We start from the raw sequence: 18829 nt of genomic DNA, 5'->3' as shown, positions 1-18829 counted from the left end.
CACTTCCCCTACAATATCCTGTCAAATCAGGAAAAAGAAGCAGCCTGTGCTGTGGCTAATCCTGACTTAACATGCACAGACTGGCCAACTGTGTTCTGCCACCAGTGGCCACAGCCATAACTCTGCACCCTTTTTCACTTCACAGTAATATAAATTGGGTGTCGTTGATTTAATTTACTCTACTATAGTGTAAAACCACCATGTCCTAGAAAGAGTAATTCCCTGCCTCTGCTTTCCTTCCAGCAATCAGTGGCCACTGGACCACTGTTGTGTCTGCTATGAGTGCATAATAGCAAGATTGCTATTAAATGTAAGTGAAGGTGTTCTCTGCACCAAGATCTGTTGTTTATTCCCTAAACAGGGATTTAATTTCCATGGCATTGTATGTTATGGCAGTGAAGGGAATGCTCTGACCAAGGCATTTAGTGGATATTTAGTCAAGTGATTGCCTCTATCATGCCAGGGGGAAAAGAAACCGTCCTGTTAAGATGAACCTGTTTGTATCAGAACAATTTGAGTTCTGAAGCTGGATATTTAGCTGCAGTTTTACAGGCTGTTGTAGGAGATGATCCACAAGAGAAAATTGCGTGTAAATCAGCCGTCCCCAAAGTCTTGCATCTTCCTTTGAAACATGCATATAATGTCTACTCATTTTCCCACACAGTAAAGGAGCTGTTCATTCCCTTAGTCATTTATGCAAATCCACTTGATAAATCTCCCTTATAATGTCACATCAGTGATGGTGACTCAGAGCTCCAGAAAGGATTCCCTGCTGGAAGCAAGCGCAAAACTTGGATAGAATGTGTATGTGTGTGTGTTTTCTTCTTTGGGCCACTTAATGCTGGCTTCAGCTCTGTCTGTCACTTACAGGAGCTGGAATCAAAGATAAGTAGCAATACTGTAGAATAGGAAAAAGATTGTTATGAAGAGTGTGAGAGAAATGGAGATCAGTTGAATGAACGTGGGTGATTTTGAGAGCTTTTCTATGAGCTCTTGAGAGGGTCTTGGGTCCAGCTGATTGGTAGGAGGAGGTACAGGCACTTAGCAGTTGCACAAACGCCAGTTTTAAAGCCAGTGAAGGTTCATCTATAGGATTTTGTTGGCAGTGGTTTCATTTTTTTTAATAAACCATTGACCTGTGATTGGAATATTGGTAAAATGGCAGCAGAATGTATTTGCCTAACCTGATTCAAAATATGAGCCTCCCAACATTTAAGCATCTTAACTGGAACTAGAGATACTTAAAATCTCAACTTAGGTAGAGATACTTAAAATGTTTTGGGCTGGCAACTCTAGAGGCAGAATTCCTGTGTATTGCAGGAATTGAACAAGTGTTTCCATGAACTGCTGCCTAGGGCTTCATCAGTTGTTGTCTCATGATAACAGGCTGAGAGCATTTGATTTGTGCATTTCATACGGGAAAAATGGAAAGTATCCACGTGCTTCACAGGTGGGCTATGGGGTCTTTTCTTAAGGGTCTATATTAGGCTGTCTGTCTTCTGACTGTTTGCTTGTTTTTCTATGGAATTTTTAAGGTTTCTGAGCCCAGCCTTCCTCCACGGATACTCCTTGGTCACACTCAAGAAGTTACCTCCATTGCTTGGTGTCCTTCAGACTTCACTAAGGTTTGTCTTTTGCAAAATGGTCTTTACTGTGAAACAATAGATGTGATGGGACATCATCTGCTTTTCAAAACTGCAGCAGCATTTGTTAATTTGGGAGGAAATTTTTAGCCAATAATTTCTAAAAATGTGATTTTCAGGGGACAGTAACCCAGCCTTATCATATGAGTACAATGTATCAGAACTCTTTTATTATTTTCAAATAATTTAGGCTATTTAATAAGTCGTAAGAAATTGCATATTAGCAAAGACTTCTCCTGATGAGAGCTTGGGATACTACCTGTAAGAGACAAAAGAGTGAAATCATTTAATCAGAGCTTTCAGAAGCCAGAGGCTTGTTTTGTTGTTCCATATTCACACCTTCCTTTCTCTCTGAGCATTGATACATCTGCTTGTCTTGTACAGAGTGGCAAGAACTTTTGAATGCCCTTTAAAAACATATGAACTCTTTTCATTGTGACCTCTTTTCAAAATCTGAGCTGTTTTTATTTCAAAAAGAGCCTCCAATGAAATTGGGTCAGTAGTTATGCACCAGGTATCACTAAAAGGAAAACAATGGAAGTAGGAAGTTGGGTCAAATGTTTGGCCTAGCTCAAAACTAGAAATAACCCTGAAAAATCCTGAACAGTGTCCTAAGAGTTTCTTCCACCCCACAGTATTAAAGAGGTCCACTGCTTTCCCTAGCTTGCACGGCAGCATCAGGGCTTCAGAGCAGCATTACAGTGTAGGAGGGTGAGTCTTGCAGGCAAACATGAGGAATTGTTCTAGTTGTGTAAGAGGCACAATGAGAATTGGCATTTCAGATGAAATCTGTGATCTAGAGGTAGCCCAGCATCATGATCATGATGTGTTGGAAATGCAGACCAATTCAGCCTTTAAAACTGTTCCTGACACAGGGAAGAAATAGTCAGACATTGTTCAGATGCTGCTTGGAGCAATTGGAGAGGCAAGGTTGCTTTCTGTACAGACAACATTGGTGTGACAAAGGTCAGAGCAGAGACACTTTCCCATTGAGATTGCTATGAACTTTCACCACAGCATTTCCTTTCTCTTTCTACTGGTTCCCGATTGAGTCACCACTTAATCTGTCTGAAAAGAGCCATACAACATGGGCTAGATGGGTGCTGTTCCTTTGGTTTGGATTCCAGAGATCCTTCCAGAGCACCGGATGCTGCGGCAGGACTCTGGAACAATGTTTCTGGCAGAGTTGGATTCTGTGCCAGATAATGCTGATATCTGTCTCTGAAGAGATAGCACTTACAGTTTGTGCAACAGCCTTCCAATGTCACCTTCCTGGTGTGTTGCAAATGTTTCTCCCCAAGCAGAAGAAGAGATCCTGAGCAACAGAGGCAGATCAAGATGCAGGTGCAAAAAAGAGCATGGCTGCTTTTGTCTGCCAAGGGATTGAAATCTCAAAATGTGCCATGACCCTTCCTGAGCAGACCAGTGTCTCTTACACAGCCATGCAAGGCAAATGGTTGGTGGTGACTGAGATTTCTATAGTAGAAAGAGATGGATGCAGCACCCGTGCCTGCTTTAAAGCAAATACTGCTGCCTGGTACAGAAATGAAAGAGAGTTGGTTTCTTTTCATTGTTAAATGGTCAGTCTTGTACCCCTTCAGCCAAGTTTCACCATCATTCATATTGGCACAGTGTGTGAGATATAGCTGTTCCAGTTCACTCAGCCAGTGATCCATAGGATGTGTCCTGGTTACTCTATTGTAACAAACAGACAAATTGATTCTGTAGATTGCCACATGCTCTGATGACAACACTGTGAGGATTTGGCGTTTACGACGTTGTCCTGAGGAGGAGAAATCAGTATCCAGAAAAAACAGCTTGGTGGGCTGGGTCACTCAGAAGAAACCAGAAGAACAACATGGAGCAGGTAAGGCCCCTGAGCTATCTTGCTCTGCAACACGGCTGCTGAATTTTGTCTGTTCTCTGTACCAGCAAAAGCCTTTGGCTTGTCTTACTAACCTTCTGAGGTTCTTGTCGTATTAGGCAATAACTCATATAGCCAGACAAGCACTTCTACTTGTAAATACTTCTGTCATCAACAGGACAAGCTGGCTGAAATAGCTTACAAGTATGGCAAAGTCTGTATGGCCAGACTGCAAAGCAAGTATTCATTGACAGAGTTTGTTGAGCAGCCAGATCTTCAGTAGGTTTCAGCAGGGTTCAACAATTGAACAGCCAAAGGAGATGTCACTGTGGCAACAAGTCACACATCTTTTTTTCTATTTATCAAATAATAACTGAGAGCAGTAAGGCCATATACTTTTTCCAGTTTGATAGTTTACCCAGTAAAGGGCTGACAGCACACAGACAGCCTTGGAATTCTGAACTGTTTCCTTCTGCCCATTCTCAAACTGCACAGATTTCTCAGGTGCAGCTCAGTATTATCTGTCTTCAGCTTCAGTTAGTGGTACTGACTGTATACGGCCAAATGCTGTGCAGTGAAAGTACTTCAAAAAAACATGTAGACAATCATGATGGGAGTGTAATATCCCAGAATTAATCATCTATTCTCATGTTAAGGCTTCTGAACAGCTGCAGTACCTTTCTACAAAGCCTGGGCACTCAGACAAGCTGTACAGCATGCTCTGAACTAGCAAGCAGGTCTGGGCTCTGCAGAGAGGGTAATCAGTAGGTAGGTAGTACCCTAGACCAGAAGAAAGGAACCCTGAATCACAATACTACTTTGATTTGTCTGAAACATGCATTTTGTTGTAGTAGAGTAGGTGAAAGGAGGATAACTGCCCTCCCCCCAAAGTGAAGTAAGATCATCTTCTCTGTAGAGTAGCTCTGAAACTAAGAATACAATAGCTTCCCAGCAGCTGCTGCCGTGACTTCCTGCCTTCCACCTATCTTTTCTAGCCACCCTCCAAATGAATTTCATCTTGGCTAACACAAATAAAGGCTGAATGCCTCCAAATCCCACTAATGGGATAACATTACCTCTAACCTTTTGCCAGTAACAAGTCTAGCAGGAAATTTGCAGGACAATAGGAGGGAGAGTGCCAGGTCCATTCAATAGCTAGCAATTGTTTTTTGTGTGTGCACACTCTTCCTCAGAGAGGGATCAAAAATCCCTTTGTGTACTAGTCTCAGAAGAACAGAAGTAAGCATAGGTCTAGACCAGAAACGTGAAAACTAAAGTGTCTTATACACTAAAACTTTACAGGTCAGGGTTGCCAATAACACCAGAAAAAATACTTATTCCTCCTTGCTCTTGCTGCATTAAAGAAGCACAGGAGGGAGGAGCAAGTACACAGACACTGCAAACACACCAGCAGGCTTCCTGCTGACCTTGGCTCCTGAACACAAAACATGTGCTGTTAGAGTATAGGAGTTATCTGCAGAGACCCATTCAGAGCTGGAAAGCAAAGTACTATTTCAGAGCTGCTGGGATGGATCTAGGCAGTTCCCCATCCATTTCTATGGAACAAATTGTGAGATTAAGGTTTTGTATCGATTGTTGACCTATATCATCAAGTGTAGCAAACAGAGTTTCCTTTTCTTGGGCAATTACTTTTGTGGTTTCTTTAAGTTGTACTACTTTCTCTGTGGTTTTGTGTAACCAAACTTCTGAAGCAGGTCTGTGCATGGACAATTTGTGAGTCTTAAATTTGGAGACTGATAATACCACTCTAGAAGATTTGTGGCAGAGAAGGTAGGAAACATGCAGAATAACCTGCCTTGGTGTGATGCAGGTGGACTGCAGATATTTGCAGTATTGTATTACGTGCAATGGCAGCATAAATGGAAACAGCTTGAAACTGGCTTAGTAGGAGCCTGAATAATGCATGCAGTCTTAGAAAAAATAAAAAAACCCTCCAATTTTCATATTCTTTATCTCAAATTTGTGTTTGCTTCTTGCCACAATGTTCATCCAGCTCTGAGGATAGCTCTTTTTCCATTATCCAATGTGTCCACAGCATAACTTTCAGACTGGTTTGGAATTCAAAGTGCTCATATCCAGCTAGTCGTGCAATATTTCTGCTGTTTGAATTTGTAGTGGTCATTATGAATCAAGAGTTGCTGAGCTTGCTACTTTCTTCTCCCCCTAGGAGCTTAGATTTTTGAGTGCAACTAATTTCCCAGCTGAGTTATTATTGTCTTGTAAGTGCTCATTAAAGTAAAGATTAGGAGAAAAAAATCTTGGCAGTTACTTCCTCATAGTCCATATTGAAGCAAGTTGTTACGAAGTAGAATATTTTATCAGAAAAGGAGCCTTTAACTCTGTTTCGTGTGTTAAAGTGACTTGTAGTGGAATCCTTTAATATGGAATCCTATTTCATTTTGTTCTGATGCAGCAGTACTTGTATTTTGGATACTAGCTAATACAATAAAAGGAAGGATCAGAAGAGGCTTAGTGTGGTATATAACTAGTCATGTAGGTGCTCACTCAACATGTTTGTGAGAAAGTCCAGCATTGTAAAGAAAAAGAAAATGGCAGGTTATTCACACTAGACTTCTCATTGTTCTAATGAAGTGCTTTATAGTGCAGTGCTAATGCTGTGAGTGGGGAGTTTGGATTAAACCCCTGGTATACACAAAATGTTTCGTGCTCTTGTGCCCAGCAGTGGAAGTGCACAGAGTAACTAAGGCTAGTTTTAATTGCATCACTGTGAGTTAGGTGAATGAGAAAGCAGGCACCGTAACAAACCCACTAATGTGTGCTCTGTTGAAGGGGGCTGGAAATAAAAAAAATTAAAAATTAAAAGAACCTCCTCTAATAGTGCTACAGACCAAGATCTTTGCTCTGTTTGATTCCCACTGTTGTTAGTGAGGTCCTTATGCCCCTGCCTATGACTGCTGTTTTCTGGGTGTTCAGAACTTCTGTTTTACAAGCCAGGGGCATTTACGTCTTGGCTAGTGAGCTCAAAACCCACTGTGAAATACCTATTTGGGAATCATTTGTTTTAAAGGAATAACGTACCACAGTGACAGATTTTATTTCCTTTGGAATTTAAGTCCTTGTTCAGGAGATGAAGAATTGCTCACACTTCCCTGGGTGTGGTAGATAAGTACTGCCTCCATTCTAATACAGCATGGCAGAAAATCCTCCAGCAAAAAGACAAGAGAGTGAAAGTATGTCCTTTACTGTTCTCACACCTAAAAAAAAAAATCTTTAAAATATGCAACTAATAACACGTGACTAGGATCATTATTCACATGGTAGGGCATCACAGTGTAAGGCTTCCTTGGTATTGTAATTTGCTGTGGGACCTGCTCACAGTACCTTTGTCCCTCAGCTCAGTTATGCAGCTGCCAAAGATGCAGTGCAGGTGGGGTCCAGCCTTTTTCCCAGGCAGCTGTCTAGACTCAACCAATGCAGAGCTTCGTCAGAACTAGATAAACTTGGAAGATTCAAGATTTGTTTTGGCTGTAGCTCATGTAACAGTGCTCATTACAGAAGGGAGAGATGTCAGACATTACTCAAATGTACTGCATTATACTTTACCAGTGCAATACAGGATTTTATAAAGGACTTGTACCAGTTTTACCGAAATCAGAGGGATCTATAGTACTTCTTAATTCAAAAGGATATGTCTGTGACACAGGGTCAGCACTGATTCATCTCCTGGTTGGAAGGGGTGATTCTAAAAGGACTGTCCTTAATCCGCTGTTCTGTGTTCCTCATCACACTACTTATTTCTCCCCTCTTAGGGCCACCAGCCAGCCCCCAGAGCACTCCTGCCAAGGCCTTCCCAGCAGGCAGCGTGTGCATTTCCTCGCCCCGGCCTGCTGCCTGTGCTCCCACTTACTCCGGAGACCTCCCGCTGGCAACAAACACTCCCACGGTCGCTCTCAAAACCCACACTGCCACAGCCTCCACCCCAGCCAAGCCACCTGCAGCCAGCCCATGTGCCTCTCCCAAGCTGGTCCCTTCCTCCAAAATGTCCATCAAACACTGGGTTACAAGGACTCCGTGCTCTTCTCCTCCAGAAGTGGAGAAAAATGCTCCTTCTCCTAGAAAAGCCCTGGCAGAAGTCACCCAGGGTCTCCTGGAAGCTGCTTGCCCTCCTAAAGTCCCACACTCCCAGTTTGAAAAACGTGCCAAGAGAAGGCTTGACTGCAGCAAGGAGGGTGATGTGGGGCAGAAGTGTCTGCAGGCCTGCAGCTGTGTGACTGAGCTGGACCATGCAGCTAAGAAATCCAAGCTTAATTTATGTCACTTAGTTCCAGACCAAAAAGCTTCTGATGAAGACTCTCTCAGCCTGGCTGACTTGGAGAAGAACCACGAAGGCTCTAGCCACAGCCTGAAAGAGCCTTCCCTTTCTGGAAGCCATATTAATCCATCAGGCATTCAAACCTCCCCCCATCTTTTCAGATCTCCATGTGGGAAAGACACTGAGGTAGTAGATAAAGAGAACAGTTCTCCTGAAAGAAAAAATTGGTTGTCTGCTCTGGGAGAGAAGCTACGGACTGGCAGACCTGGCATCCAGAGCACATCAAACAGCCCCCTGTCATCCTGCAGTCCTGGTGCCAAAAGACAAGAACCTGTGGCAGTGGCCACTTCGCCAAAAACTGTAAGTAGGGCAGCCAACAACATTGTCATGAAAGAACTTATCCCAAGCTGCCACTCTCCCCTTGTTTGTTCTCTCCTGCTCAGACACAAAGAATTATCTGATCCCTTTGACTATGGACACAAGGGATGATTTCTGGCCTAATAAGCCAGATACATTAATGCTGTTATCTATTAATCCCCTCCATGCAGGAACAGGATTTTTACATGTCCTTCATTTTCAAGGGACTCAGGGCACGCAGGAGCTCAGAGATCCTTGTAGTTCCCAGCTGGATGTTTGAAGGATGTAGCCATCATCTTAAATATAGCTCTACTCTGAGAAGCACAATAATGCCAACAGCTTTCCTGGCAGATCTCCTGTTTATGTGTTCATCATCACATCTGCCTGTTTATGTTACTGGAAAGCCACTTAAGCATTGGAAGAATTCTGTCTCAGGTTGCAAAAGAATTTGTTACCCATGTTAAAACTGTGGGGTTAAATAATACCTTCGGTTCCTTCAATGGAAAACTAGCAAGAGTGAGAGGGCATGATTTGACCTATATCATCCTTCTTTTGATGTACAGGAAGCCTGGCACAGAGTTCATCTTAGGATCTGAAATGAAACTTAAGCTTATAAAGCAGCTAAAAATGTTGGCATGAGGGTCTAACATGCAAACTAGGAAATTATAGTTACATTTTTTTGAAACAAACCAAACTTGTCTCATCTCTGAAACTGGACTCCCAAGTCCTCCAGTGTCTTTGACTGAGTCTTATTTCAGTAAATGTTAGGTAAATTTTCAATCATCAAATTTTACTTGTGCTCTTAATTGAATATCTGATGCTAGAAGTTATTGCCACCATTCAGGCTTACTTCAGTATCTCATTTTTTACACAATTTCATCTCTTCCTACACTTCTATCAGATAATGATGTGGGCAAGCCACCACTCCTTAAGTTATTCATGGCAGCTGGACTCTTCATGTTGTGGTTGTACCAAGAAATCTTGGTTATAGGAAACCTACAACTACTTGTGACTACTTGTGCTTTATGCTGCACATGTTTAAACACAAGACGGAGACATTTGCCCTGGAGAGAGATTATAACAATTACTTTTACTGCCCAGTATGCTCTGGTTCAGATTTTGGGATGCTCCTGTGTTGTTCTCATAGCCTGAGGAGATGCCAGGAATACCCAACAACATTCAATGAATTTGCTGTGTCTTGGAAGTCTGCAGTTCTCTTACCTGTTGTAGGGAAGCTGAAACTGCAGCTGAAGTGCATTTGTCATGGCAGTAGACAACCCTAGGATTTAGGCAGTGTTTCCTGTAGGTTGTAAGCCTTTTATCTATGAGACAGATTTTAGCAAAGAACTTTTCATTTACTCTCTTAGTTGGGAAGCTGAGCAAACTGGAACAGTGATGGAGGGGAGACTCCTGCAGCATATGAGCTGTCAACCTAGAAGTGTTTCATGCTGATTTTGGTTTTATTTCTTGCTAGGCTGCAAGCACTTCAGTTTCCATGAGGAAGATCTGCACATACTTCCACAGAAAGCCACAGAATGACTGAAGCAGCATGGGGCGGTTGCACCTGAGGGATGTTGACACGGAGGTATCAAGACCAGAGTTAACCATGCCAACAACGATTACACAATTTGTTGTCAGACCTTTATAGACTTGAGGTTTTAGTCTTCCTGTTTTTAAAGTTGTTAACAGTTGAAGTGAATTGAGTGTGTAAAATCTACACAATACTTACGCATGGCTATTTCTGACTTAGGGTATGTATTTTTTTATAAACAGTATTTTTTACGTGGCAGCTGTTTTAGTCCAAAGACAGCAACAGCTCTGTTGTACATTGTTGACAGGCACATACAGCGTGTCAGTTTATGTTACTAATCTGTGGTTCAAACTGCCTCTGCTGCAGAATAGTGTGTAAATCATTACACCCTCCTGAAAAGTAAGCATTGGAATGTCTGTAGAGAAACTTACTGGAGGTACATCTGAGCCTCTTCATGCTGAATGGCATTTCTGCAGTCATTCCTCTAGTATTGCAGCAACTCCCTGCTTCCAGAAGGGAAGTTAGCAATGTGTTAATTAAATCTAAAGGACTTTTAGACACCCTGTGTCCCTCTGATGGTGACTGTGGTGTAAGAAGAGACAAAATATAATCAAGTATGTAATGCCTGTACTCCCCTTGCTATCCCCTTTCTTCTCTGGAAACTACTATATTTACGTACTCAGCTGCCTCTTGAACCATCAGCACTACAGCTCTTAAGACCAAAAGTTTATCACTTTTCTGAAATACAATACTGGCAAGGCGTGTTAGAAGAGTTAGTCTGATCTATCCTAAATAGGCATCCCACAACAGCCCATTGCCAGTCAGCTCTTACAGATTCAGCCTGTAGCAAAAGCATTAGTAGCTACTTATAACATACCTTCATAACAGCTTTGTAATAGAGTAGTTACAAAATGATACCTTGTAAATTGAGGGAGAGGTAATTGACATTTTAGAAAGCACTTGAGCGTGTTTACATATTAATATTAAATGCTTTGCCACTGTAAGTCATCCCTGATGCTGATGGAACAAGGTCACTGAAATGAGATCACTGTCCTGCTGCCTAATCACACTAATTCCTCAGCCATGCTTTCCCCCAGGATCTTCTAGCAGAAGTAAGATCTTCTAGTTGAAGATCCTTATCTTAGGTTGGAGCACCCACTCTGTTTCTGGTGTAATAGTCCCTATGAACTTCAAATCCAATCAAACCCTCTGAATCCCTTTTAAGTTTTTCTACTGCGGAAGAATTGAGGTATTTGAAGGGAATATGATTGAACTAACTTATGTTTTTTATCTTATATTTTAACATCTATGTTACAGTAACATGGGAAAGTATGGTAACTTAAAGGGATTAGAAGGAAACATGCTGGTCTGTATTTTATGTGGTAGATTGTATTTTGAAAGGAAATAAATTACTTGAGAGAAAATGGCTTTTGTTACAGCTACAAAGCAAAAGTAAATGTCTAGTGTGCTCTTTTTAAAAAAAGAGTAGTTATCATGTTGCATCTTTTAGCAGAAGCACTCAGGTACAAATAGGGACACAGCTTTCTCTTGTTTACTGATTTACAGGCCATCATCCTATGAAAAGCAATGTAGTGCTTCAGGCATTCTTTTATAGTTCTTCTTAAAAAAATTGATTTTTAAAAAGTGGTTATCTGAATAGATCTAGTATCTTAGGCAAAACAGGAATATAAAAAAATCTGCTGGTTTAATTTTAACCTACTTCTGGATATTGAAGCAGATGTAAGTAGTAGAAAGATAACCTAAAATAAGTAGGTTTGAGATTTAATTCTGTCTTAATTTTAATTATTATAGCAACTGTGTAGGGAACAATCTGCCTGGCCTACAGCCAGATATTCATGCAGGATTCTTCCATGCAGTTTGTAAAAAACATTGCAGAATAAGGAGATGTGAACCCTATTCAAGTACATGAGAGTCGTCAGACACTTCAACAATAGGATTTCATGTTTCTTCACTCTTCAACAGTATTTTCCTCCTCCAGAAAAGTTCTGCAGCCAAACCATTATCTCCTATATCTTGTAAATGGCTACCTAGAGATGAGATACACTAATGGATTACCACCTGGATGAATAATATTCTGTGGGGATAGGAGATTTTCTTCTTTCAGATAGTACTTGTTTAGTGCAACAACTTGTTTTATGGACCACCAGGCATTTATTTTTTCATCTGAAGCTGATGTCACCCTGGGTCAGAGTCTAGGAGAATTAACTGAAACATATTTTTCTGTGTCCAACAACCTTGATCTTATTGTGATAAAATCAAAATTGCAAAAGCACAGAAAAATTGCTGATACATACAATTGTATGTCAGGTGATTCAAGGTAACCAGTGCTGTCTTCATCTGAGAAGCTTGATAAACTAAGCATTCAGAGAGCTGCTTTGAATTGTTTTGAGCCAGCAAGCTACGCTTCTGAATTTTCTTTCCTTCCAAAGGATTTATAGAAACTCTGACCTTCATGTTTTATAATCAAATTAAGCCTTTTAAAGTATTATTCCCAAATCCTATATAGGTATGTAAATCCCACCTTAAGTATCTTACAGGTTTTTCCATGCAGATGATAGTGCTTCCTGATGTCTTGTCTCCCTCCTCAGTGTTTACCCTCTGACTGCCAAGTGGGATTTGGGACTGACCACAGCAGATTCTGATGGTGCTATATCCAGTAGTTGTCACTGCTGCTCTTTTGGAAGTTGTGCCTCTCCCTGCTCAGATCTCAGCAGCCAGCCAGTTTGGATTGAGGGCAGCTTGACTGCAACTGGAGCTCACCCTGCTTGGCAAAACCAAGCAGGCGCTCCCAGGATCTGTGCAGATGCATGGTCAGCAAGCCTGGGCAAGCATTTCTTCTGAGCACTCACTCATGAGTCCCTTGGGGAAGCTAACTACCAAGAAAAGCTAAAATTTAATTGCCTCAGTTCCCTGCCTCAGCAAATAATTATAGACCAAAACCATGGAGGGGACAGGTGTCAATGTGTGGGGACAAAAATGCCACCAAGGGGACTGTGCTGTTAAAATGCCTCTTTATGAGTAGAGTTGGCCACTTGTTGGTCAGGGAGTGCCTAAGTCTTCTTCTGGCATGGTTGTTTCTGCAGCCACTGAACATGGCTGAAATCTTGCTATCAAGTGTCCACACCACCGTGTAAACTGACTGCTGAGGTGAAAGAAAACACACCATTGTGGCATCAAAAAATGTTCTAGTTGCTGTCTGTATGTGGTATATAATTTCTTAAGATATTTTGTTTAGAAATAGATGCTTTTCAGCCAGGAATTTGCCAAAAGCTTTTGGTAGCTGGGTGTTCCAGGGTTTATGTGTGACTCTTTTAAAGAGCCTCCTCAAGGTCAAATGTTAAGAATTTTTCATCACCAATATTTATTTGCTAGTAAATAGGAAACGGTGTTCATCTTCAGGTCCACTACAATCAAATTTCATTCTTTCCCTCCTGGAGCTGACCTAAACAGTTTTCCAAGTGGAAATTATCGCTCTCTGTTTCTCTACACACAACTCAGAACCCAATGGTTCACATTTTTTCCCTCTCTCTGATTTATGTGTAGCCCAGTCTGCAATAAATAAAATACACCCTGCTACTGTATAGCATCCATGTGTTCTTCAAAGAACAGCTTTACCCATAATAAAGTGCTCTTCATCTGCACTGCACAAAATGCCAAATACAATGCAAAGCATGGATGAGGGGAAAGCGAACATGAAAGAGTCCATATGTAATTTCTTTTAAAATAACTTTAACATTTCATGTCAACTGTTCTGTAGAACAATGCAGTGTTGATATGAGGACAGTGTGAGCCCAGAAGCAAAAAAGCAAAATTATAATCAAAGATAACCCTTCAATTATAAGCCTCAGTCTGAATTACATATTTTTCTAATGAGAATAACTAACTTTCCATCTTAATTTGTGCATTATGGAGAAATTCCAGGGACTAGAAGTACAGCAGGAAGACACATTATTCCAGTCTTGTGCAGCTAGACAAAGATTCAAAGATCAGAAAGCATTATGTATAATGAAGTCTGAATATCCCATCTTAATTTTTCAATATGGTATTTTTAACTCTGCTTAAGCTACAGCAGTTCTTATTTTTGAAGTTGTTCAGTCTTGATTTAAACACTTTACATGATTACAGGTCCATTAAAGCTGTACATAAGTTATTCTAGAGTTTGAGATACTGTGAAAAGACAGACTTTTTGAATTTGTTTAGCTTTGTCTTTTGCCTGTTAGCTTAGTTTACTCACTTTTTGGTCTGGGTTAAAAATATGTATACTACGTTGGATCTTTTATCCAATTTGTAGAAAGCCTAAACATGAGACAAATACCTCTTGTTCTCCTCTTTCATGAGCTAAAGAGATTTTACATACAAAACCCAAAACAGCCAAGAAAGTGCTTCATTCCTTCACATTAAGGTGCCACAGTAGTAGCTTAATTTTCTATTAACACCAAAGCTGCTCCATGTCTGTCCTTCACTCAGATTTATGGTTTACTTCTCTCTTCTTCTGAAGAATGACTGAATCCTTCAGCAAAGTATCTTCAACCACCCACTTCTGTGCCATTCCTGGATTTTTTCATTTGGGTCATAAATTATGTAACTCCCTGGTTGCCTCACAAGTGTGCTCTCATGTTGTATTGTGAGTGTGGCTGAGGAGAAGATGGACACAAGCCCAAGCAGCAAAGACAAGGCTGACCCAGTCGAGCTGATCATTCTTACATCGACTTGCCCAGAACTGTGACTAACCTGTTTGGTTGGGGTTTTATCCCTCTAGTTGTAACATGATAAAAATATCAGCTTATTCTCCCATTCCTATTCTTGCAAAAGGCGTTAAGTATCCAAAAGCCAGACTTATAATAGTCCAAGGGGACTGTAAAGCCAGCTCCAGCAACAGCAAGGTAGGCTGTGTTGACAGCAGTTTAGTAGATATTGTCAGAGTGTATTACTGAATTATTCAGTGTCACTGTTATTTTTGTTCTGCTGATTTTCATGGATTCACTGACAGAGGAAGTGACAGTTTATATACTGAGATCAAGAGATCCCTTGGATTTTTGAAAACAACCTGTGACTGACATAAATGCAATGGCAATGAGCACTTAATTGCTTGAATGGGCTGATTTGCTGCAGGTAGTCAACAGCGGGGCAATTATGTGAAAATTTGAAGTGTTATATCATAAGGAATTGGCTGTTTGTGCACATCCAGTTGTTTGAAGAAGCAGGACTGGAGTGATAAAGAGAAAGCTGATGTTTGCACAAGTCAGTGGAGGGAAAACAATCACCGTAAGTGTAAAAGAACAAAGTACATTGCATAAGACAGGCAACTGACAGGAGAAACTAATCTTCATCCAGTTGTTACATGCTTAGAAGAAAGAGTAGGGCTTGGGAGGCCCATGCTGCACCTTTGTATCTGACTCACATCTATATACTCATTTTTTTCCCCCCTCTGTGCAATGGGACAGTTGTCCATGCTTGCCACTTCGTTCTGATTTCAAAAGAGCATGTGAATTTGAAGGCCATTCCTGATCCTTCTCTTCGTGGATACTCTTCTTCCACCTGCCCTGATTTAACCTAATCTGCTCCTAAAAAGAAGTCAGTTTTGACAGAGTATTAAGATTAACCAGAATAAGGTTTTCTTGTTTCAGAAAAAGCCTGGTTTTGCACTGGGTTGTTCAGAAACAGCTATTCTGAAAAAGCAGCTATTCAAACAGCCCTACATTAGCTCCACCATGTAGGCGAATCTTCAAGAAAGTCATGCGAGACTGCTGGGGGAGTGGTATAACATAAAAGCAAGGATACTCTCACGCAGGAAGGCAGCAGGAAAAAAAATTCTCCATGAAAATTAATTTCTTAATTTTCTTATCTCAGTACCCCCAGCCATATCAGTTAGAAAGCATGACACTGAGAAGGGCTGTGGTGTTGGGTCACACAGCCTATGGTTTGGCTGTTGTGCTCCTGCCCATCTAAAGCTGAAGGGACCACTGCTGCTGCCCCTGCCTCCTGCGGGCAGAGCCCTCCTCACCTTTCTGCCGAGTGACAGAGACTTCCCCTCGCTTATGGATTTGTACAAAGCCGTGCTGCTCCGTTTGCCCACCCCGTGCAGCCCCATGGAATGAGGGCATTCCCATAGCGGCTGCATTCCCAGCCCCACAGGATGGAGGCTGTGCGTGCATCCCCACAGCTCTGAGCACAGCCCCACATCGCAGCCTCCTACCACCTTCTGTCTCTGCTGCTGCCCCAGAGGGCTCACAGTGAATCCCCTACTGTGCTCACACAGCTGAAATGCTGAAAAAAGCATGTTCTGGCTGTGCTTTTATCTGCTTGCTGTGCACCCAGCAGGGACACCACCTTGGGCCACCCTTACCAAAGGGCGTGCGTGCAGCCTTCCTTTTCATTTTCTCCCTGGGAGGCGGAGAAGGGTGAGTTTTAAATATAATGCTGTGAGTTCAGTGCTGCTAAGCAGAGCCTGTCTGATTGCAGATGCAGCTGGAGCTCCTGGCTTAGTCCTGGCATAAGCAAGTTAAGGACAAAAGGTCTTCGTTCCTCTTATGCAAAGAGACAATTTCTGTGGCAGCTGAGGGCAGCATTAGTATTCATGCCTTGGCTGGTCTGGCAGCAAGGCAGCTAACTTGATATTAACCATGGCACAATGACTGGGGTTTATGGGCTGTTTCTTAATATATATCACAGGTAGCCATCCAAATGTCTCTTTGTCCTGATTTCATTGGGGTATCTCCACCCCTACTTGCTCCAACAATGGCCTTGGGTTTTTCTTGCAATGGTGGTGTTTTTTTAAGTGTCACAGGCAGGTTCCCTACTTGGCTCAATTATTGTCGTGTTGTAATTTTGTACTGGTTTATTTTCCAGCTGACCAAAGTTCCTCTTCAACTCAAGTCATCTGTGTTTACAAATATTTTATTGTGTAATATACTAAAGCTTTTTCTCAACATTTGAACTGGGCCATAGATTTGCTGCTGAGACATTTCCACATGGTATGCATTAGAAACGTGTTACCCTGAATGACTAATGGAAATTATTTCTGCTCCAGGAAGCAAAATGATGCTGAGTGAAAGAGAGAAGAGGGTTTATACGGAAACAAGAGTATATTCCCCTTTGCTCAGGCCTGCTGAAATGCTCTCTCCCCTTCCCCCTCATCGTGTATCTTGCCACAGCACAAGAGTGTGCCAGAACATGTTCCCACAACCTTTCAACCCATTCAGCCCAGCCTGCAACTTTCCTGGCTATTTTTGTGTACTCCACTCAATGATTAAGTGCTCAGGACTGTGATAATACATCCTTTCACCACCGGCAACCAACAAAATGCAGTCTCAGCTGCTCACAGACAGCTTTTCCAGTTCTTCCTTAGAAAAAATGGATTATCGATAGATTATCCTTCTGATCATAAGGGTGTTAACTTGGAGACGTGTTCTTCCTGGCAAGGACTTCAGCTCTTGGTAATCAAGTATTATTCTTGTTGACAGTAGGGGTCCTACATCTAACTGAAGGCCCTTGCACGCTGCCTTTGCCTGCCATAAACAAAGTGTCTCATCTGCAGCTGAAGATTAACCACGTCTGGGGCGAGACAGGGCAGCTATTTCATTTTACAAAGCTGTAGCATAACAGTGCTTTCCTGGATACCTCTGGTTGTATAGTGGTATTTTAGCTTTGCTTCAACTTCTCAGTCTATTTACCAAATAGGCTATAACCCTGCTGATGATTTATCCTTGGTAGAAAAGCCCCTTTCTGCTCTGACATCTGACAGTTTTTCCATTGCTCAGCCACACTCGGGTGCTGCAAGCCCCAACTCCCACAGCAGGATTAATTCAATCTCATATTGACCAGGTGAAAGGGTTACCATCAATTCATGGTGATTCACCATTCTTGTCAACACCAGAACTGAGTCTCGTGGTCTGGGTCAGGGTGCAGTGCTACCATCCCAAAAAACCATTTGATTTGCTCCTGCAATATCAGCTGACAGGGACCAAGGCACAACACATCCATTGCTGCTGACAGACAGCTCACTGGCAGCTCACGACCCAAATCACCCCTGCTTCACATTATACCCTGGTGAACTAATAAAAATAAAACAAAAAAATGATAGCATTACAATTGAACAAAGCAGGGGAGCATCAGCCACTGCAATGTGGGCAGGACGAGAGGGAATCAGAAATCGGAGCTTTTGGTTCCCACCTTCCCACTCATCTTCAGGAGTGCCTGAATCCTTGAGGAGCCTGCATTGCCTGAGCTTCCAGGCAGGCTCTGCAGAAACGTTTGAAAGCAGGAGTTTGTGTTCTTAGGACCTTTGGCACCAGTGAACATTTCAACATTAAAGCTTGACTCACTAAACAGAGCAGAGTTTAACTGTAGGGAACCAAAACAAGGGTCTAGCCCTGCACATACCTGCAAGGACAAGTGATTTTTGACGCCAAGGTGATCAAGGATCAGGGTCAGGCAGAAAAGGAAACCACTACCCTGGTGGGCTAGCTCTGGTTGTGCAAGACATATCCTCTGAGTCCTACAGGACAGCCAGAGGAAAGTCTCTATCCAGAAGCAGAAAAGGAGGCTGTTTTGGGACCTGCCAGGCACAGCCAATATGAGTTATGCAGGCAAAGGGCCAGACTCCCACAGATATAAATCAGTCAGGTTCCATTGACATCACAGCTCTGCTCGTTTACACTAAGGGAAGGTGCTGCTCACTGTATTTCAGGTGTTAGATTCTAATTTATACTCACTCTCTATCACACTACAAGGTAAATCACATTCATTGGCAGGCTCGTGGCTGAAGAGGGTGGTGCATTATAGCTCTGGTTTCATTTTAAAAAGTAAAAGCAAAACCTTAGCTTAGCCCTTCCAAACTACAGTATGAAAATGCATGCCAAAACTGTGCTGTAAAAATATTTTGAATGATAAAAATAGATTGGCATTTGAATAGCTGTTGAAAGGGGAAGCAGTCCCAACTAAACCTGGCACGACCAGAGCTGTTTATTTTCCATACACTTACTTCCAAGCAGGTTCAGCACATGGAGAGATCATTTCCTCATAGGGTCTCTGTATCCCAGGTACCACTGGTGGCAGTTCCCAGTGTAACTGTAGCTGGTTCCCCGCTGCTGTCACCTGCCTTCCTGGCCCGGCATCCA

The 18829-nt window shown here is 42.1% G+C and overlaps 1 protein-coding gene and 1 long non-coding RNA gene across 2 annotated transcripts in view; one reads left to right on the top strand and one right to left on the bottom strand.

Annotated features, from left to right (window-relative positions):
• DTL (denticleless E3 ubiquitin protein ligase adapter) overlaps window positions 1-13291 on the top strand; it is a 23413-nt gene extending 10122 nt beyond the window's left edge. The window contains exons 12-15 of the mRNA XM_085054864.1: window positions 1536-1625; window positions 3372-3510; window positions 7299-8161; window positions 9633-13291. Of these exons, the coding sequence (XP_084910990.1) occupies window positions 1536-1625; window positions 3372-3510; window positions 7299-8161; window positions 9633-9701 (1161 nt within the window). The 3' untranslated portion in view covers window positions 9702-13291. The remainder of the gene's footprint in view (window positions 1-1535; window positions 1626-3371; window positions 3511-7298; window positions 8162-9632) is intronic.
• On the bottom strand, window positions 11620-18829 carry LOC146439251 (uncharacterized). The gene is made up of 3 exons (XR_014850715.1): window positions 18694-18829; window positions 17800-17949; window positions 11620-11737 (listed from the first exon to the last, which is right to left on the bottom strand). It is a non-coding gene; the product is annotated as an uncharacterized LOC146439251 (long non-coding RNA).

Source organism: Lichenostomus cassidix, chromosome 3 (genome assembly GCF_008360975.1).
Source record: "Lichenostomus cassidix isolate B80296 chromosome 3, HeHo_3.0, whole genome shotgun sequence".
Lineage (NCBI taxonomy): Eukaryota > Metazoa > Chordata > Aves > Passeriformes > Meliphagidae > Lichenostomus > Lichenostomus cassidix.
This window is presented reverse-complemented; position numbering and strand designations above follow the sequence as displayed.